The sequence below is a fragment of the Magnolia sinica genome, chromosome 3, assembly GCF_029962835.1.
Source record: "Magnolia sinica isolate HGM2019 chromosome 3, MsV1, whole genome shotgun sequence".
NCBI lineage: Eukaryota > Viridiplantae > Streptophyta > Magnoliopsida > Magnoliales > Magnoliaceae > Magnolia > Magnolia sinica.
In genome coordinates, this window is record NC_080575.1 from 106562371 (window position 1) to 106579060 (window position 16690).

The 16690-nt window shown below is 39.9% G+C and overlaps 2 protein-coding genes across 2 annotated transcripts; both read left to right on the forward strand.

Moving 5' to 3' along the window:
• The first annotated feature begins 11777 nt into the window (after positions 1–11777).
• Positions 11778–13051, forward strand: LOC131239043 (MDIS1-interacting receptor like kinase 2-like). The gene is made up of 3 exons (XM_058236604.1): positions 11778–12183; positions 12538–12738; positions 12891–13051. Exons 1-3 carry the CDS (start codon positions 11778–11780, stop codon positions 13049–13051), a joined length of 768 nt encoding a protein of 255 aa, XP_058092587.1.
• On the forward strand, positions 12891–16241 carry LOC131240574 (MDIS1-interacting receptor like kinase 2-like). The gene is made up of 2 exons (XM_058238863.1): positions 12891–14389; positions 15748–16241. Exons 1-2 carry the CDS (start codon positions 13222–13224, stop codon positions 16104–16106), a joined length of 1527 nt encoding a protein of 508 aa, XP_058094846.1. The 5' UTR covers positions 12891–13221; the 3' UTR covers positions 16107–16241.
• Positions 16242–16690: the final 449 nt, after the last annotated feature.

The following is a 16690-nucleotide window of genomic DNA, read 5'->3' on the forward strand; positions in this document are numbered from 1 at the left end:
ATCAAACATATCCACAATTTATGCGGAGTGGTGGAGGTAGGGACTAGTTTGGGGTACAACCCATGGACCCGTGACCCGATCCTCACCCGTTTATTAAATGGGTTTAGAATTTAACATGTAGTCCCACTTGATAACAAATTATTAGGCCCAAGCACCACTCCTTCAACCCATTTACTTAAGGGCTTGTATTTCAGGCCCATTAATAACTTTGTAATATTTGGGAATTGGAACTTTTTGTTAACACTTAACGTGAATCCTAGAAACGGATTGATATAGGAATGACTCAGCCCTAGCCTGATTTATTTACCTTAATAGCCTTTGTTTTCATACTGAAACCGAAACATAGCTCAACAAGTACACCTGAACCCAAGTTATAAGCAAGCTTGGTTAGTTGGCTAAAGGGTTGACTACAGTCACGGGCCCATTGCCAGCCTAATTTATCGTTCTACTTGAGATTGGGCTGTGCAAAATAAAAACTTGACTTTGACATGACAACCCCATTGCTGGGAACTGGATGTTCTTAACAAAATCTTGCTCTCACATTGATTGTCGTGTTAACCTAGTCTTGATCGTACATGGGGCCACTTTAATGTTTGTGAGAAATTGACTGGTACATCTATTTTTCCAGCTCATTTAGGTGGCAGATCAAAAACTGAGAATGGGCCATGCGATAAAATGAACTCGGCAGATTTGTCAAAAACATCATGCGACTCTATGACTATTTCATCGGCCGGACCTTTAATTCCCATACTTTCATAGTCGTACGTTTTGCCTACTTGAACTTTAGATCGGCCTCATTTTTGGGTCCATGCCTTAAAATGAGGTGGAAAATAGATGGATAAAGTGGGTTTGTCACCAACATCATTGTACGGTCAAACAACCCCCTCCCTATATGCTTAACTGTCCACCGGACCTCTGGCTGGCCCTTGATTAATGTTGCCAACCTATCTCAAACTGTACTTGGGGCCTACCTTAATGTTCGTGAGAAGTCCAATATTCCGCCCATCAATTTGTCAGTCAATCTGAGGGAATGGGCCCAAAAATGAGGCAGATCTGAAGTTGACAATGGCTCTAGGATGTTTCAAGGGTGGATGTTCAATCTCCCCATTTCCTGTCATGTGGCTCACTTGAGCTTCGGTCTTCCTCATTTTTGGCCATTCACTAAGAAAACAGATGGACTGAATAGATTTGTCATGAACACCCTGTGTCCTCATCATGAATGTTTCAACAATAGATGTTCAATCTCCACTCTTTCGTGTTGGTTGGCTCAAGCTCACGTGGATGAGATCCACCCCGTTAATCAGGTGTGCTGCTCTTTATTTGGACCCGGGCCAAAAATCAGGCTGATTCAACCGTAAGCACACACCATGTGAAATAGCTGAGATTAGAAGTCTCATTTTTATAATACTCCCAAGTTATATTTGATGTCCACTTTTGTGCGTATAGACCATCCAATCAACTCATCTGGCGTTTCATACCAAGATTATTAAATTCTTCTAATACTCATGTTGTTTGAACCATGCGAATTTAAAGTTTTCAGGAATGATTTTACACCATTACCTATGGTGAAAAACCCTCTTCCATGTGGTGCAGTTGATGTAAGCCTTGGATTTCACTGAATCGACAGTACTTATGGTGAGAATGTGACGGCCCAACTGATGGATGGGGTGGATATGAGGCATGATTGTCCCACATAATGATTAGTTAGCTAGTGCAAGTCATCCCTTCCATGTGCCCATATTTCGAGTACTGGTCATCCGTCCTATGGGCTGACAGGGTCAAAGACCATTGCTGGCTCTAATTTAATATGCGTGGGCTATGCAAAATAAAACCTTGTGATATACTTAGGCTTGATACGCCCAAACAAACCAGCTTACAATTAAAATCAAACCCATAAATTCATGCCCCACTCACCCAACAAAAAGGACACTTGAGCCCATTTCTACTTTGAATCCAGCTTTAAAACACTAGCTTGGCCCATGGGCAAAGCTGGGCCTTTCAGATTTTTGTTTGGGCCTGGGCTCAAGTCATTTTGGACTCACCTAATTTCATTTGCTCCTATAAATATCCCATACTAGTCATCCGTTAGACAGCAACCCATTCTCACTGGTTTCACTTCTCTGGACATCTATTTCATTGTGTATGTGTGCCCCACTTGATCAAAGGATATATTAGCAACATTTAAGTGGAAAATAGTGATTTTACCAAATTTGGGCTGGGCAGGATCGAGTTCGGGCCTAACTAGTTTTTCGAGCTCAGGTTTGAGTTACTCTGCTGGGGTTGGTGTGGGCCATAGGTCATAAGTGTAGGCCCGGCCCAAACACGGCCATGCACAAACCAAATTTGAGTCTAAAGTGGGCATGGCCTGAAGCCCAACGGTGCTTTGGACACCAATATAAACTGCTAAAGAGAGCATCGGAGTGGTTGGGTTGGAGAAAGGTTGCAGGTTTCTCTTCTCCCACTCCAATCATCTCCAAGATTCCCTAATCCAGTAGTTGAAAGAGGCCTTGTTCAGTGACTACCACACATTTCGTTGTATTGAATTATTCCCCTGCCTTTATCTTGTCCAGTAATGGAAAAACATCCCCAATAGGGATAGCAATAGGCATGGTTGGGTACGCTGCTTAGAGAGGTGGTATCATGCAATGCGCAGCTTAAGAGTTTAGCAGAGCTATCAATGAGCCTGGCTGGTCCACTTAAGGCCTGGCTTGGGGTGGCCCACTAGGGACAAGGTTCAGGTCTGGGCCTTAAAAGTTAAACCTGTTTAATAATTGGGTCAGGCTCAAGCTCTGTTCAAGAGCCCATTAGCCGAGCCCAGCCCTTTTAGAATTTCAAGGGAAATTTTGTCATATATCATGCGTGATGAGATGCATTATACGAACATAACAAATCTTGTACAACAGGGGGTAGTCGGGATCCACCTTGGGATGAGGTCATGCATAATCACCATGGCTTGGTTGGTATCCTGCATAATATCGCGGGCTGGGCTTGAATCTGTTTACTCAGGCCTATCATAAGACCAAGCTGCACTCAGGCCTAGGTTCTACTTTGTGGATGAGCGTGGACAGGACTCTGCCCAGTCCAAGGCCAGGCCATTGATAGCTGTAGTTTCTAACCAATGGCAATGGTTGATTCTCTTTTATTTTGTAAAGCGTCAATGATTTGGTGGACCAAATAGCCGATATGATGTTGCAAACAGTGGATGGCCATGCACCAAAAGATAACCCAATATTGGAAGATTCTATCCATTGAATCCATTTCATTTTTTATTTTTTTATTTTTAGAATATTGAATAAGGACTGTTTGCTTGATTTTCTTTTCTGACCATCTACTTGCTTGCCTCTGATTAAAAGGCTAGGATTTCTGATCAGCAGAATTAGTACTACATGTACCATCAGACAGGCCACCACCATATGAAAGCAACAGACAGTTGAAAATGATGGCCCACAATTCTCTCTATGTGTATCATCCATCTATATTTAATCTGATTCACTGTAAACGTGGGATCATCCATCTATGGTCCCACTATACATGTACTCATGTATCATGCATAGCCTACTTTGTAATCCATCTTTGTACCTCTCTTTGTATCATGTATCTCTCTTTGTATCTTATATGGCCTGTTATACACATGGGTTAATTATGCATCTATGTCTATCTCACACGTATGGCCATGTACGCATGGCCAACATATATAGGGGCCACTGTACATGTGGAGCATACTGTACACATTGCTCGTACACTACATGTGCATGTAAATTAATAGTTGATTGTTTACATTCAACAGTTTCTTGTTATAAAAGGGAATTTGAATTAGTGGACTCACTTCTATGTCCCATCAAATGATTAATTTATCACAAGGATCAGCTATAGCTTTATTGAGTGGGCTTATCTCAATGATCCATCTTAAATGAAGACTTTTTATGTCATTTGATGATTTTTAAAGGATGTATGTATCACTCCAAGCTCTATCATGTGTGAATACTCAATTACAAGCAGTAAATAATTAACAAGTTATTTATATGTAGAAAAGTTTACTGTAAATAGATTACAGCTTAAAAGACAAATAAGACAAATTATAAACACCTTACTGTTGGCTACTAAAAACCATTTCAACGTATCCAATGGTATGGCAAGTTGGCTACTAATATTTGATAATGCTACTGTTATATTGACACATTTCCTCTGCATCCACTATTGACGCAGAATGGCAGAGGGTATGGGATTAGTTTGGGTCATTGGCCCAATACAAAAGAAATGGACCATCTAAACCCCAACCCAGAGTCACAGCCCATGGACCCTTGACCCAAAACTCATTCATTTACTAATTGGGTTTACGATCTTAACACACGATCCCACCCATCAACAAATTAATTGGCTCGAGCAACACTCCTTTAATCCATTTACTTAAGGGCTCTGATTTCAAGCCCACTAGTAACATTTGTGAGATTTGGGCAATGAAACCTTTTGCTAATACTTAGGTGCATGCTATAAACAGTTTGAAACAGGAGTAAGTCATAGCCTAGCTCATTTACTTTATCAGCCACAATTTAGTAAGTATACCGGAGCCTGACTTAGAAGCTGACCCAACAAGGTGGCCCATGGGCTGATCAAATTGAGTTGCCAGCCCATTGCCTTTCCTAATTTAGTGCTCCACTAAAGCCTGGGCCATGCAAACCGAAACTTTAAATAGACTTTCTCCTGAACAGTACAAATGAATCAATAAATACATGAGCCCCACTCATTGGAATATAGTAGTACCCAACAAAATGGAGACTGAGACTTAATGCTAAGAGTAGAATCTGGACCAAAACTATCCAATCCTAGGACCACTTTTTGAATTGTTGATGCTCCATGAAAAATTAGAGACTTGACTCTAAAAACTAGAATTTAAAACGCACATATCTAGTTTAGGGCCCACTCATTGGAATACAACGGTGCCAAACAAAATGGAGACTTAGCTCTGAGAATAGAATCTGGCCCAAAACTATCCAATCTTGAGGCCACTGCTTGAATTGTCAATGCTCCAAACAAAATTATAGACTTAACTCTAAAACTAAAATCTAAACTGTATCTACTTTGGGGCCCAGTGGTTGGAATACAGCGGTACCCAACAAAATGGAGACTTTTCTATAACAATATAATTTGGCCCAAAACTATCCGGTCCCGGGGCCACTCCTTGAATTATCAATGCTCCAAACAAAATTAGAAACTTGACTGTAAAAGTAGAACCTAAAACGCACCTAATTTGGCGCCCACTTGTTGGAATCTTGCGATGGATGCCGCATATGAGTGTCATGCTAATTGAAAAGATAGTATGTCACCAAAAGTTGTTGTGATCTGTTCTAGTGTGAAAAAATGATTTGGATGGTATGTAATTCAATGGTGCATTTGGACGTGTTATGATATTGAAGGTATGCCCACCTGATTAATGGATTGGATTATTCTTTGCTGCTAGCTCTACCTAATGATTGGATCTTGCATACGTGTGCTGTGATTTGGGGTGTCAATCAGTCGAGTTTGGACCGGGCACAAAGCCTGACCCTGACATGAGCCTAGCACCACAAGTCCAATTTTACTAGGATCGGTCTTGCCCAACCTAAAAATTGATGCCAAATGTTCCTAATGCATCCGTTGAGAGAATGGTCTCACATGCAAGGTGATATAGACATTGTAAAAATAAAAACCAGCTATTTAGGTGCAAGATGCAAGCATTGCCTAACCTGCAAGGGGAATGTATATTTATAGGACAAAACACTTGCTAAGGCCAGGCTAGGCAGAATGGATCAGGCAAATATGACTTGAGCCCAAGCTGGATTAAGGTCTTGTGTAGGTCCAAGTGAACTAGGTTGAGTCTGATCTAATTTGGTGGTTGCCAGCACTGAAAACATGGGTGACTTATCTTCCAAACAGGCCAACAATTCAAACTCTTACCCCCATGTTGTAGCTCATTACCCATGACCCAATCCTCACCTATTTACTAATTAGTTTTAGAACTTAAGCATGTTTTCCACTCATAAACAGAGTATTACGCCCAACTTCCACGCTTTGATTCATTTACTTAAGTGGCTCGTTAGTGACTTTTTCTTTTTAGGACTGAACCATTCCTAGAAGTGGTTTTAGATGGATAGCTGAGAAGCCATAGGTTGGCCCATCTATACTATATATGACATGAGAAGCATTTGGACATTTCTGCTCCTATAATTAGTTTCAGGGGTTTCAATATACAAAGGATATAAGAAAACTTTTTAATTAAAGGTAGGAGTATTTTAGAAACTTAAAAATATAGCCGCTAACCGAATGACAGCTCAGATTTCACCAGCAAAAGCTAACTAATACCTTATCTTCTACCCGCGAAAGTCTTTCCACCCGAGTCTCTCTCTCTGATTTCTAAAATGCAGCCTGTGAATTTGTGTGGACATCAAGACTTTTGTTTGAAGAAGATGGAAGGACTTCATGTGGATGGTATCCACCCCATCAATTAAGTTTGCCACTCTTGGTTTGGACTAGGGGCCGAAAATCAGGTTGCTACAACACTCAAGTGGTACATACTATGGGAAAAAGTTGAGACGAAAAGTCTCATCATTAAACTGCTGCAAGTTACATGTGGGGTCCACTGTGGTGTGTGTATACCATCTAATCCACTCATCTCACATTCCACCCCAGGATTAATTGATTCTCCAAAAATAAGGACATTCTAATGTTCATGTTGGCTAAACCATGTGAATTTAAAGCTTTTAGTAATGATTTTACACCATTCCCAAGAGTGCGGCTAATGCAAGTCTTAAATTTCTCCGAATTTCTAGAATACATGGTGAAAATGCAATGGTCCAACTGATGGAACAGGTGGATCTGATGCATGTTTGTCCACATATAGTGATTAGTTAGCTAGTGCAAGCCATCCTCTCCATGTGCCTATGCAATTCAGGCCATTGTAGTCCCGGTTTCTTTCTTCCTTCTTCTCTCCACATTGTTGCACGCACATCTCTTAGTTTACTTAAACAGTTTAAGGCTAAAAATGAAGTACAAGGCAATAAGCGTGACTTGAGAATAACTGCTGGCCATCTGGCCCATGGACTGACCAGAGTCAATGACCACTGCCAGCTCTAATTTAATGGTCCCCTTGAGTTTGGGTTGTGCAAAATAAAACCTTGTAATAGACTAGGCAGGCCCAAACAAATCAGTTAAAATCTAGACCTAATCCATCCATTCTCGAGCCCCATTCCTTCAAAATTTGCAAAACCCAACAAAAGAAACGAGACTTGACTTTAAAAGTTACAAAAGTTGATTGTCCATCCGATCCTGGATAGGAAAAAGGAGCTGTACATATTGATTACAACAGGGGAGATCCTATCACTCGTTTGGACTAAACATGGTGTGGATACCACTGGGGAGAGGATGAGAGAGATGTGAGAGAGAGGAAGAGAGTATGAAAATGACTTAAAGCTCAGAATTCTACTTCAGGTTTTTAAAAATGACGAAAAGAAGTCATGATGCATGCATAATACCTTATGATTAAAATCCTAATGTGTGTTCCAAACGGTTAAGCATAATGCATCATTTTTAAAATTTATAATTAGGTACATAACAAGCTATCTAAGTGGGCCTAGAATTCTTGAAATTATTGAGGGATCCAGTTAAGTCTCTGCTTTGGAAGTTTACCCAAAACTCAAGGGAGAAACAAGGTTCTTTCTTTGCCTTTCCATCAAAGCTCATTTTATTGTCAGTTCATGACTTCACTCTCATCTGTTTTACTTATAGGAATGCTAATTTGAGCACCTCGCACATGGAATCAAGCCATACTTATAGGATCCTACATTTTCTACTGATGTTTCTCAGTTTCTTTTATTCAAAGATAAACCAATGCCACCATAGCAATCATTAGTTTGCAAGAATATATATATATATATATATATATATATATATATATATATATATATATATATACACACATGTGACATATACACAACAAAGTATATATCAGCCTAAGAGTACTCTTATAATTATTGAGTATATAATACACCATCTCACCCTAATTAAGGTTATTGAGCATTCTACAAAACTATACTCTTTCACATCTCATGAAGTTCTACCCACATGGCTTAGTTAACGGAAATATAAAATAAAAATGCTAGGATGAGCTTGCTCATGCAGTCCTTATCTTATCTTTTGCCTTCTAAATGTAGCACAGCCACATTTGTCATTATTTGGACTACTGAGTTGAAAAGGATTTTCCTGCGATAGAGAAGAGAACAATCAAAAGCTTTCATATGGCCCACACAGCAATCGTAGGACCACGGTAACAATTGCCTAATGTACACATCACACCACATGCATTGTCCAGTGGAGATGGGATACCCTGCCCACTAGGGTGGTCAGACAGCGACTTGACGGTTTATTATTTTCTATTGTTAACATCAACAAGTAAACTTATCTTGGATGGATCAAAATCACTAAATATATGGAAGAAGAAAAGGTAAAGTAGATAAAATTATGGGTTTGCTAACCAGATAAGCCAGTAGCAGTACCTCCAGGCAATTGATGGTTTGGCTCAACATTAAGTGTGGCCCACCTAATGAGTAAATCAAATTGATTTTCAAGAAGGGAGATCTTCATGGTGGGGTCTACTTTTTTTCATGGCATAGATACCTTGCACAATTTTCATGCTAGTCCAAAAGTTGGTATGTCACCCAAAGTTATAGTGATCTGTTCTGGCACGAAAAATGATTTGGATGGTAACTTCAATGTGCATTTAGAAGTTTTATGGAATTAAAAATTTGCCCACCTGATTAATGGATTGGATTATCCCTCTCTGCTGGCCCCCCATAATGATTGGATCTTGCACACATGTGCTGTGATTTGGGGAGGTAATGGGTCAGGTTTAGACTGGGCACAAAGCCTGACCTTGGCATGAGCATAGCACCACAAGCCCAAGTTCATTGCAATCTGATCCCGCCTAACCAGAAAATGAAATACCTATTCCAAACGTTTACAGGGAGGGTCTCACATGCATAGAGAAATTAACATTGGAAGAATGAAAACTAGCTATTTAGGTGCAATATGCATGTATTGCCTAACCTGTAATGGGAATGTATATTTATAGGATAAAATACTTGCTAATTAAGTCAGACCGGGCTGGGCTAGGCAGGATGGATCAGGGTCATATGACTTGAGCCCAAGCTGGATTGACTTGTCTAGGTCAGTTGCACTGGGTCGACCTGGACTGAGTCAAGTCTGATCCAGATGAACGGTTGTTAGCTCAGAAAATATGGGTGACTCGGCTTGACCAGCCAATTCACTCCCAAGTCTGCTGAGTTCCAACTTGACTCTGAGTCAAGCAGGTCAGCCAGAGTTGTCTCTTAAAACCATGATTACAATATGTGGTTCTGGCCTATGTTTCAGAAATCCCACAGATTTAGAGAATCCTGTGCATCACTTTTCTTCAATTGAATGTGGATAATGTTAACTATCTTTGTTTCAAACAATCTTTTGGATCGGATGTCTAAGATCATCTGATGGGTATGTGTTTTGAACCATAGAGAGCACAGAAAACTAGATAAACGGTTCTTATTGATTCTTCATCTAACAGCATGTGCTGTGGAGAGATGAATCTACTGTATTCCCATGTCACTGGCTCTACCCTGTCTGCTTACTAGGAATTAATATTCTCATTAGAGGAGCACAAATGCAAGCTTGAGCACAAGCAGGACTCACAACTGAGCCATGTCTCATTTGGCAGCCACCTTTAGATCAACCGGATTGAAGTTAGGCCAGCAGAAGATAGCATTCACATTCCCCACTTGTCTTTATTGATAGACGGCTGATATCATCCATGTTAGTGAATATAGACATCATATATGTGGGATCGTGGAAATCTTGTTACAAACTGCGGATGGACTATAAGCCCAAAATGAAAGTCTAGATCATGGCACATGCAGTCTATATGTATGCATGTATCTGAAGCGTGCATGTTACCCTTAATTATCTAATTTCCATACCCGTTTTCATTAAATCATTGGCTGTATTTCAATGTTATCTGCAACTTGTAGGCTTAGATTTGAATGGTTATAATCTTTGCAGTTCCACCCATTAAATGGGTTCCAAGATTCCCAACAGACGAATTGTCTGGATCACTCAAAGATTACCCTTTCTTATATGTGGTGCTACTCCAAATGGACACTGCCAAGGATTACTCACCTGATGAGTTGATGGTCCTATCAATGGGCAAATGGATCTTGATACTGGACTTGCTTGATACCAGAGTCACAGATCCATTTCTAGCCTTAATTTATTGGTCCACTTGAGCATTTGCCGTGTAAAATATAAATAAAAAAATTTACACTTGGCCTGCCCAAACAAACCAGCTAAGAATTTGGGCCCAAAGCCATTCAGTCACAGCCTGTATTGGAATTTGGTAAAACCCAACAAAAAATGGAATTGACTAAAAGTCCTGAAATTATTGCTGGGTGTGAAATCAATCTCCGTCAAGCAGTCTGATCCGAAAGTTGAGGCCTCAAATACTTGCAGAAATGTGCCTATTGTGATTCACCTGTGTTTTAAAACCTATTTACATGCTTGTACACTGTGGTGTTGGGAGGTCCAGTCCAGTCTACTTTGGAAGTTTACACGACTCAAGGGAGAAACAAAAGTGGTCTTTACCTCTTTCCAACAAATCTCATCTTTATTGCCATTGTATGACTTCACTTGCATTGTTTTAGTTTTGCTAATTTGAGTACCTCAGGCATGGAAACAAGCCATACTCATGCGAGACTGGAGCTGCTCCTAAGGTTGTCCTAACAATACCTAGGAATCAGAATCCTCTCCAATACCTGTTGTAGGCAGAGCATGCAACTATCAAGCTCTGCGAGTCCACAGTAACATGTTTGTGATATTGACTCCATTCATCAATTATGCCACCTCATGTTACAACATGATTCAACCGATTAGGCCAATCCAAAACTCAGATGGGCCACACTACAGGGAACAATGGGATATAGTTGGGCTACAAGATTATTTATTTCCAGTCCATAAAATGTCCACTAACCATTCACGTAGCAAATCAGATCAGTGTAGGCTTTGACTTTCAAGCCATAGGATCCATGGATCAACCATGTGATCTCACCTTGATGTATTTGTTGTATATCCATGCCGTCCATATGTTTTCCATCTCATTTAGGACCCGATCCCAAACCTTAAGAAGATCCAAATCTCAGGTGGACTGTATCACTAGAAATAGTGATGAATGACATTAAAAGCTTTTTGTGGGCCACAAAACATTAAATAGCTGATCTTTATATTTTCCCTTCATACAGATCTTCTTGACATTATTAACATCTCAGATTTCAAATAAACATTACGAAAACCTTACAATAGCCCTTTGGTAATTTTGACGGTGAGGCACTCAATCACGCTGTTTCCTATGAGTGTTCCACCTGAGATTTGATTCTTGATAAATTTTGTAATCCCATCTAAAATGATCTGGAGAAATGGATGGATGGCGTGGATATACCCAAAAAAAAAAAAATCATCAATGTAGTGGGTAACTCTTTTTTGTTTTTTGTTCGTTAGTGTAAGACAAGCTGTTCTTGTTCAGAGTAACATCAACCTCCTTCTATAAATACCCATCCTCGTAAGTTCGTAACAGAGCATAAGCAACAACGGCCATGGCCATACAGAAATCTCTCTCTCTTGCTGTTCTTCTTTTATTTTTAGAATTTCTTTCTTCCAATGCCTTTACAACAGCACCAGCATCCACACTTGGAGAAGCAGAGGCTCTCATGGAATGGAAAGCCAGCCTCTTGTCACCACAAGCTCTCCATTCATGGTCACTTCCATCTGCTAATGCTAGTGCCAACACAATCTCTCCGTGCAAATGGTATGGGATCTCCTGCAACGGCCTTGGAAGCGTAATAGAGATAAGCTTACCCAGTGCAGGCTTACAAGGTAAGCTTCATAACTTGAGTTTCTCGTCATTTCCAAACCTCCTCCGTCTCAATCTCAGTGACAACACACTCACTGGAACCATCCCAGCTGATATCGGCACTCTTTCCAGACTCGTCTCCCTCAATATCTCTATGAATAATCTCTCTGGAGTTCTACCTCTTTCAATTGCTAACCTTTCTCACCTTTCAGAGCTCGACATCTGGTCTAATGAAATAACTGGGCCTATTCCTCCATCTTTAGGTAACTTGACCAGCCTGACAGTCCTCTACCTCTCTAAAAATCAAATTTCTGGTTCAATTCCTGCACAATTAGGAAATCTCAAGAATTTGGTTGAGTTGGCATTGTCACAAAACAATCTGACGGGTCCAATCCCTCCTGCTTTAGGTAATTTGAGAAACCTCACACTTTTGTACCTCTTCAGCAATCAAATTTCTGGTTCAATTCCTGCACAATTAGGAAATCTCAAGAATTTGGTTGAGTTGGACTTGTCGAGTAACAATCTGAGTGGTCCAATCCATCTTGCTTTAGGTAATTTGAGAAACCTTACACTTTTGTACCTCTACAGCAATCAAATTTCTGGTTCAATTCCACCAGAAGTTGGGAATTTAATGAATCTGAACCATCTTGAGCTGTCAGACAACCTTCTAACAGGTTCTATTCCTTCCACTTTAGGGAACATGACAAACCTGATGAACCTCCAACTCCAAAGAAATCAAATTTCGGGTTCAATTCCTCTAGAAATTGGGAATTTAGTAAATCTCAATGGGCTTGAGCTTGCTAGTAACCTTCTAACAGGTTCTATCCCTTCCTCTTTAGGAAACTTTACCAAGCTTGAACGCCTGCATTTGACAACCATTTAAATGGTGAGATCCCAAAAAGCTTTGGAAATTACACTAGGTTAACTAGAGTTCGACTGGAGGGAAACCAGCTCATTGCAAATGTACCAGAAGTCTTTGGTGTATACCGGCATCTCTATTTCATGGATGTCAGCAACAACAGGTTGTTTGGTGAACTCTCACCAAACTGGGGAGAATGCAAAAACTTGACGAGGCTACAGTTATCTGGGAACAGGATCACTGGTAAAATTCCTCCCGAGATTGGCAGTTGAAGCAGCTACGAGTACTTGGTCTTTCTTCGAACCTTCTAGAAGAAGAGATTCCAAAGGAATTTGAGAGGCTAACTTCTTTGTTCAATTTGAGTTTAAATGATAACCAACTTTCTGGTCAGGTACTAAAAGAGATTGGAAAACTCTCCAATTTGGAGGTTCTTGACTTGTCAATGAATCACCTAAGTGGTCCAATACCACCTCAATTAGGGGATTGCTCCAAACTCCGATATCTCAAATTGAGCGAAAATGATTTGAATGGAAGCATTCCATTTCAAATTGGTAACCTGGTATACTTACAGGATTTACTAGATCTCAGTCATAACTTGCTCAATGGAGAGATATCACCACAACTTGGGAAATTGCATGTGCTGGAAAAGTTAAACCTCTCCCACAACATGTTGTCGGGCTCCATTCCACCTTCTTTTGAAGCAATGTTCAGCTTGCAATCTATTGATTTTTCATACAATGCTTTGGAAGGTCCTCTTCCCAACAGCAAAAACTTTCAGAAGGCTCCTGCAATGGCATTCATAAAAAACAAAGGTTTATGTGGTGAAGTGCAAGGTTTGAGACCCTGCAACGCCCCTTCAATAAGGCATGGTGATGCAAGGAAAGGCCGCCAAGTTGTCATCTTCATTGTTCTTCCTCTCTTGGCAGCCTTGTTTCTTTTATTTATAGTCGTCGGTGTTTCTTCCATTTATTCCCAAAGACGAAGAAATAAAGAGAAGGTGGTTCTTGAAAGGAGTAGCAGAAATCCATTTTCAATATGGAATTATGATGGGATTGATGCATTTGAACAGATCGTGGAAGTGACAGAGGGTTTTGACGACAAATACTGCATCGGAATTGGAGGGTATGGAAAAGTTTACAAAGCAAATCTACCATCAGGCCAAGTATTAGCTGTGAAGAAACTTCACCCACTTGAAGGTGGGGATCAATCCGATCAAAGAAGTTTTAGAAATGAGATTCGAGCATTAACAGAAATCCGCCATCGCAACATTGTGAAGCTTTATGGTTTTTGTTCCCATGCTCCATTCTCATTTCTAGTCTATGAGTACATGGAAAGGAGAAGCTTGGCTAGCATCTTAAGCAATGACAGAGGAGCTGCAGAGTTTGATTGGACTCTAAGGGCGAAGGTTATTAAAGGTGTGGCCCATGCATTATCTTACATGCACCATGATTGCACCCAACCAATTGTCCATCGAGACCTATCAAGCAACAACGTTCTGCTGAATTCGGAACTTGAGGCCTGTGTTTCTGACTTTGGCACTGCAAGATTGTTGATACCTGATTCGTCCAATTGGACTATGCTCGCCGGCACTTACGGATACATCGCTCCAGGTTAGCTGTTAATTCATTCTCCACACTATAAAAGTTTTATTAGCAATTGGTCTTTATTTTTTCTTAAGCTTTCCCTTTTATTTTATTTTATTTTTTGTTGGCAATTACATACTAAGGATTGTGCATAAGTTAACATACGGTTGTCAAATATTGCAATCTAGGGCAGCTGGAAGATTCCTTAATCCAACAGCTGTAAGAGGCCTTGTAAAGAAACATACATGGGTTTGTATTTTTACAATCCCCAAAGTCAAAACTAATATAATAATGCAAATGAAGATAAAAGTAAGAATGTATTTTCTTTGCTACACTTGTGGTCCATCAATTTACATTATGCATGGTAGAGATAATGTGGTTGCATGATAAGACTAACCATTGTTGAAGTTACCCAACTAACTTATGCATATGTTATCAGCTATTAAATTTGTGATGCTGACCATTTTTCTTAACTATACATTTGTTGGCCACCAATTAGATGGATAGAATCCTCCAATAACTATAATTTTTGGAACCTATTCCATCGACATAATGGGCCATGCTTTTAGATGGTGTGGATATATTTACATGGATATTCCAAGTGTATAGATGGATGTGTTATCACTGTTTAAGAAATGATTGAAAAAACTCGTTACTTCTGGCATACGAGTAAATGTGAAAATGATGTGTAAGGAAATAAATGTGGAAATGATGCATACGGAAATAAGGCATCCTTCAATGCTCAGCCAAGAGATCCCAGAGGATGGTTGGGTTTCCTCCATTGCACAAGGGTTGATGTGATGTCCCACAAAGTGAATGCCCCACACTAAAAAAAAAAAAAAAAGTAGTTCCAAGATCGAAAATCCTTGAAACAATGCCCATAGTACCCAATCCTAGCCGATGAAATGTGCAATTACAATGATAACTACATACACATCAATGACTTGATTTACACGTGCCAACTTCTCATGCATTTGGGATTCCCGAGGCACATATAAAGGTAATCCCAAACATGCAGATGACCCAACACAATGATTAATCTGGTTCTTTTATTGAGCGGGCCACTACCATGTGAAAACAATGGATAGTTTTAGAAAAAATTGCCAACAGTACACAATGTATACGAAACAATGGACCATCCAGACTTTTTCGATAGATCATCCAAAACTTTGGCCAATTCTCTGCACCTCTCAGATGTGCTGAGTATGTCTTATTTGGCATATGCACAGTTTATAGAGATGTCTTGGGGTTAACAAGCACAAAAACTTAGAAGATATGAAATCTAGATTAAGAAATAGAGGTAGGTTTGATATATGATTAAGAGTTTAGCTATTAATGATTAAGAATGAGAAATGATCATGACTGAATCATCTTCCTTCTTGCAGAGCTTGCATATACAATGAGGGTAACTGAAAAATGTGACGTATATAGCTTTGGCGTTGTGGCACTTGAAGTGATGATGGGAAGGCATCCTGGGGAGCTCATCTCCTCTTTGACACCACCAAGTAGACAAGATACACTGCTAAAGGATATGTTGGACCAACGTCTCCCAGACCCCACAGCTGTGGTTGCACACGAAGTCATATTTGTGGTGTCCATGGCACTTTCATGCATTCGGCTGGATCCAAACTCTCGGCCAACCATGCACCATGTGGCTCAAGAGTTATCTATTGGTGGGTCTTCCTTTTCTCTAGGGCCATTCCACGCACTTACATTACATCAACTCATGGATCTTGAGGTATAGTTGGGTGGATGAAAATCATCAAGGTTGAGGGTGTGTAGTGGCAAGAACATTATTACTGTGTGTTTATTGTATGAAAATCATCGTATGTGGAGAAGGTATTTTTCTTGCTATGATATGTACGTAATTTTAGTGTGTGGAATTGCTGTTTATCTACAATGTAGATTTTCGGGTGAAGCTTCTCTTTCTTTGTGGCTCCCACTTGAATGTTTGTATATCGTTTTTATTGTGTAAGTAAAGTTATAGGTGGTGTGCTCCTACATTTCTCTTAAAAAATAGTAGACTTCTGGGATTGGTGATCAAAACCCAAATGTTATAAAGGTATGTTGGAAGAATAAAAATGTTTCATTGTATGTGTGATGGTTATCTTCTAACTGAATGTCTTCTAAACCAAAGAATTTACCTTTTAGGAGATGTTATACTTTTTTGAAATAATAGTTTTCTACTAACGTATTATTAGGAGAAGAATGGGTACATTTATTAGCGAGAGAATGTACCAATTGTGGTTTTGTTAATTGAAAAGGAAAAGAAGAAAAGAGAAAGAAAAAAGAGCAACGACTTCACACTCCGGCAATGTGACTCAAGAT

Bases quoted from the DNA above. Each gene is read 5' to 3' on its own strand.
- LOC131239043 (XM_058236604.1), top strand. From the start codon at position 11,778: ATGGAATGGAAAGCCAGCCTCTTGTCACCACAAGCTCTCCATTCATGG. The intron at 12,184-12,537 runs GTAACTTGACCA...CAATTCCACCAG, and splicing joins GCCTATTCCTCCATCTTTAG to AAGTTGGGAATTTAATGAAT. The intron at 12,739-12,890 runs GTTCTATCCCTT...CAAATGTACCAG, and splicing joins TGCTAGTAACCTTCTAACAG to AAGTCTTTGGTGTATACCGG.
- LOC131240574 (XM_058238863.1), top strand. From the start codon at position 13,222: ATGAATCACCTAAGTGGTCCAATACCACCTCAATTAGGGGATTGCTCC. The intron at 14,390-15,747 runs GTTAGCTGTTAA...TCCTTCTTGCAG, and splicing joins TTACGGATACATCGCTCCAG to AGCTTGCATATACAATGAGG.